At 45.0% G+C, this 5,434-nt stretch overlaps 1 protein-coding gene across 1 annotated transcript in view; it reads left to right on the plus strand.

Moving 5' to 3' along the window:
- SHISA6 (shisa family member 6) overlaps window positions 1-4,020 on the plus strand; it is a 363,781-nt gene extending 359,761 nt beyond the window's left edge. The window contains exon 7 of the mRNA XM_029912174.1: window positions 3,467-4,020. Coding sequence (XP_029768034.1) covers window positions 3,467-4,020 — 554 coding nt within the window. The remainder of the gene's footprint in view (window positions 1-3,466) is intronic.
- The last annotated feature ends 1,414 nt before the right edge of the window (window positions 4,021-5,434 follow it).

Consider the following 5,434-nt stretch of genomic DNA (forward strand, 5'->3'; position numbering starts at 1 on the left):
AAACAAAAGCCAAAAAAACATTTTGCAGAAACATTTTTGGTTTCTGGTTTTTCTATGTTCGTTAAAAAAAGTTTCAATTAAAAATATTTTTCAGAGGTTCATAGATTCTGGGGCCCGGCAGTTGGGGCATCCATCACACTGAGGAAATTTAAACTTAAATCCCTGCAAATATTCATTTTTAGGAGGAGGTTCACAAGATTTCACAATTTAGTGAAAGGGGTTCGCGGGCTGTTAAAGTTTGGGAACCACTGCTCTAGAACAAAATCCTGCAAATACAGAACAAGATGATAGAGACAGAAATGTAGGTGTAACCCAGACCCTCCCTGTGGTGCTCTGTCCCCATCTAGCGGCTGGGCCACATATAAAGGAGGATGAGGTTGCTGTGGTCTTGGGCTCTGTAGATCAGGTAATAGTGGCTCATGCTTGGAGATTCAGAGGCCCTAGATTCAATCCCTGCAGCTGACAACACACCCAGGAGCATGGTGCAATATAGGCAAACTAGAAATCAGAGGCTTTCCCACCCATGGTACTGAGAATGTGGGTCAGGACAGAGTGGAAGCCAAGCCAGTGTTAGTGATAATTCAGTGACATTCACTCCTGTACAGAAGACTGGCCCAGGCACTGCTTAAGTCTCATATCAGGCTTTGGCCCATGATCTCAAGCTGCTGTTCATAGAAATAATAGAATAGCAGAGCTGGAATGGACCTCAGGAGGTCATCTAGTCCAACCCCCTGCTCAAAGCAGGACCAATCCCCAGACAGATTTTTGACCCAGATACCTAAATGATCCCCTCAAGGATTGAACTCACAATCCTAGGTTTAGCAGGCCAATACTCAAACCACTGAGCTATCCCTCCCCCTAATTGTTAACTTGCTAAGAGACTGCTGACATCCCATTGGCCACGGCCTAGGTTTTTAGCGCTGACCAGCAGCACCAGGAATGTTTAACTGTTCTTGTGTCTAGTGGGCTTCTGCTGACACTGGCCACAATCAGGCAGGTGGGCCAAGTGGGAGTGCTGGTATTCTCTAAGGAAATAGACTATCTGGTGGGGAGAATCAGCCGGGCTTCTCTGTCGAGCCTCTCCTCGTTTCTTCCATCCTGTAGACACTTCAGGGGCCATATCTTCTGGCATTGCTGCGATATTTTTCCAGCTGACTTCATATCTCTTCCACGAGGGCATTTCAGCCTTACATTTTTGTGGCTGTATCAGACAGAGAGGGAGCATTTGGGTTGTGTTTCTGTGTAATTGCCCCCTTAGCCAGGATAGATTCAAAGGCATCTATGTTGTGCCCCACTTGCCTTGCTTACCTTGAGACTGCTTTGACTGGCCTGTGAGCAGTTTTGCTCTTTCAATCATCTGAACACGAAAAGAGGCTTCCACGAGCTGAAGCTTTTCTTCCCCCACCCCTACTGTTCTCTTTAATATGCTCTCGTTCAGCCTGAGTGAGAATAAGAGGCTGGAGAAACCAGTGTTTTGCATTGTCCTTAACATATTCTCAGGTGTGCAGCCTTCACAAAGCAATTCACTGACAAGCTTGCGCCATCCAAGGAAGCTAGGGAAAGGGAAACAGCAAAGGACCGATATTCCTGCACGCACTTCTCAGCCCTCGCTATCCCATGCAGTTGCAGGAGAGGTTCATTTTGATGAACCTGTCTGTTCTGCATGGACAAATATTGCACAGGCATTAGCCTCAATGTCTGTGGACACAGCCACCACCACACACACTTTTGCAGCATGCTGAGAGTTAGTGGAGTGCTGCCCTCCACGGCAGAGGTGACTGCATGTCAGGGGTGCTGTATGTGTTTCATTCTGGGGTGAAGACTACTGACAAGTCCTGGGGTGTTGGGACCCCCTGGCCTGGTTGTGTTGGGTGTTTCTGGACACGCTGTGAGCAGTCACTGAAAGCCTTGCAGTGAAAGGAATGCAGAGGAGGCAATTTACTGACCCTTAATCCTGGCCATTAAACAGTCCCCCAGCCCAATGATACAAGACTTACATTGAATTCTGCTGTTAGCTTTGAGAGGGCACAGTGTGCAATAAGACTAGATGCTCCCTTACATATCATCACAGAAGTGTCAATATTAACTTAAGGTCACCATGGCAGTATGCAAGCAGGCCAGTGTTCAAGGGCCAAAGTCACTGCACAGCTCTAAACAGGTGGTCATATTTCCCCAGGATTAGGGCAAAGGTAAGATCCAGAAGGTGCCACAGAAATTGCTTCCTTGGAATAATTGTGGGGTTGTTTCTTCAGGCTGTAACCTAGTTTTGGCAGGTTGTTCTACCTGCTCAGGGTCAGGTACTGTGGTGGTACCAATGAGTCAGACAGACATCTCAAGGCCAATATACCTCCACTCCAAGACTTATGTGGCTTAAAATCCAACAAAAAGGGAGGATGTGCTGAGTCCCCATTTATGTAACAGAGCATCTAAGACAGAAGAATGACAGGCAGACCAGTTCACTTTTCATGGAACAAACGGCACCGCACAGAGCTGAATGGTTTGTATGTCAGCCTCTGTTTCCCTGAGCTTCTCAGAGACTTTGGGATGGACCTCATATTTCTGCACTGATATCCAGTGCCCTTAGGAAACTAAACACCAAACAGAAAATACAGTGTCCCACAGGAGCACCCCACGCCCCTCAGAACGAGTTCGCAGCTGAATTTACAAAAAAAAAAAAAAAAGGTTTTTTTGAAAAAATACAGAGAGAGCGACTCTGATTGAAACAAACATCCATGGGACATTCATGGCCAGTCACTGACAAACAACAAAATCATTTTATAATATAATATAATATAAAAGTCAGAATGATACCGTTGAAAGGAAACATCTCGACCTTCGAAATGAAATGTTTTTATAAGGATGCTTCAATGTTTCTGAAACAAATTTTTTGTTATTTTTGTTTCATGCTAAATTTGGAAATTTCAGCTTTTTGTTCCAATTTGGGACAAAAGGAAATTTCTAAATGTCAGAATTTCCCACAGACTGGACATTTTGTTTTCCAACCATCTCGAATTCTCAGTGACCTGGTAATACTACAAATCACACAATATTGTGACATGGACTCAGTACATGGGGTTCATTGTGTGACATGTTACAATTGCGATATAGCACACAGTCACCCATGTACGAACTGATATCCCCACTGTACCTGTATGGCTGTGTGTGCATACACATGATGTACACTGTGTCCATGTGTAATATATACATATTCACACAGTGCAAATAGATCTTTGAGTTCCATGATTGATAGCACAGTGCTATGGCTGTCTCTGGCAATGCCTAAACCTCTGAAGGATAAGGTGAAAGGCCTGATGGGTCTCCATATTTGTGCTGCTTCAGACATTATCCAGGGCACCAGGAGGCCTTGTTCCAGAGCGCTGTTCTCTGCACACCATCCCTGCTCTCCCTCCTGTGACCACACCCTCAGCTGCTCCTAACACTGTTTCCCTTTCTTTTCCCCTCCCAGCTGACAAAGAAGCTGATGAATATTACATGAAGAGGAGACACCTTCCTGATCTGGCAGCACGAGGGACCCTCCCTCTCAATGTCATCCAAATGTCTCAGAAACAGACCAACCACAGAGAACGGCCCCGCCGACCCATACGGGCTATGTCCCAGGACAGGGTGCTGTCCCCTGAGAGGGTCATGCCCGAGGAGTTCAGCATGTCCTATGAACGGATCCTCTCTGATGAACAGCTTTTGTCCGCAGAGCGCCTCCATTCCCAAGACCCCCTGCTCTCCCCGGAGCGCACGGGTTTCGCAGACCAGTCCATGTCGCGCGCATTGTCACACACAGACGTCTTTGTTTCTACGCCTGTCTTGGATCGCTACAGGATGACAAAGATGCACTCCCATCCCAGTGCCTCAAATAACTTGTACAATACCTTATGTATGAACCAAACTTCCGCCAAGCGCCAAGCATTCGCCTCCCGACGGCACAACACAGTGGAACAACTGCATTATATCCCAGGACACCACCACCATTACCGCACAGCGAGCAAAACAGAGGTGACTGTTTGATATGACACGGTGCATTGTAGATAATCAGTAAGGACTGGTGTGACCCCAGCACCCCAAACTGCAGTGGCCTTACAGGCCAAGATAACCTCTAACTGAGTGTCTGAAAAAACTTTTCTGACAGTCACATCTGCATTGTTTTTAAAACCATTCTCATGTTGTTGACGTAAGAAGAAAAAACGGGCAATTGGAGAGAATCCCCAACATGCGCCAGTTTCTGTCAAAGAAAGCCATAGCAGCAGGTGGCACCTTCCAAGTGCTATCTGCTGTAACTCATTCGTTTTTATGAATTTAGGACTTTTAAACTTCAATTGCTCCAAGTCTCACAGAGCCCACAGTAGGTTTGCAGCATCCTAGCCTGGCAGGGTGGGGCCCTGTCACCATCTCTCACACCAGCCCTTTTGGCCAGTACTGAATTTTTCAGTGACTACTTATATTGCTCTTGGCTGCTAATAGTCACAGTCAAGCGTTAGATGCTAGGATGTCCCCCAGGTAGCTGTTGTTCTTTCTAATTTAAAAGTCAAAGCTTACTAGGGGACTGTCAGTTCTAGTGACACAATTAGCCTAGCTGATAAATGAAGTCTTGTTTATATTAAATATACTCATAAAACAGAAATATAATAGTGCCTACAAATCGCCTGCTCTCTCACTGTAGGAAGTAGTGGGGTTGACATGTCAATAAGCACAATTATGCTGAAATGCTCGTTAGGCCCTTTCTGCACTCATCCTAATTTCTGTAGTCTGTAAATAGAAAACAGGGGTGGGATTTCATTGCTTCAGCTTCTTGCCAACATGATGCCGGAGGCACCAAAACTCACCCATCATTACATTGCTAAAAAGCACTTTGGGTGAAACACTGGCTCTGTTGAAATAGTAAAACTCCTATTGACTTCAGTGGAGCCACGATTTCACCATCCTATTAACATCTCATCCCAGTCCAATTCCTCAGCTCTGTTTCTGAGCCTAATTATTCCTCTCAGTGACAACTGAGGACTCATCATTTCAGAGGAATGGAAAACCCTCTGCTAAATCTGTTTGAACAGAGACAGACAGAAAAGTTTGTCTATTAACCCAAAACTAGATGGATATTTTCCAATCGTCGTATGAGCAGACAGTTACATTTCATGTGCATAAATTATATATCCAACATAATTATACTAAATGGGCATGTTGTATATCTGATGTATAATACTAATTAGATACAGAGTAGTTGTAAATTCTTTCAAAAATAGACTCATGGGTCCAAAAGTTGTGAGGTGTTTTGTATTTCAGTCTGTATTTACATTCTGTAGAATTAATTCAAACTAGGACATACCTCTGTGCACTGGGAAGAATCTCAGAGCTTTCAAAAGGCAGGTCAGCATCCCAGACCAAGTCTGTGGCCATGTTAATGACCCTTCAACAGTTGCTCAATATG

This window comes from Terrapene carolina, unplaced genomic scaffold, assembly GCF_002925995.2.
Source record: "Terrapene carolina triunguis isolate 2854851 unplaced genomic scaffold, T_m_triunguis-2.0 Scaffold192, whole genome shotgun sequence".
In the NCBI taxonomy this organism is placed as follows: domain Eukaryota; kingdom Metazoa; phylum Chordata; order Testudines; family Emydidae; genus Terrapene; species Terrapene triunguis.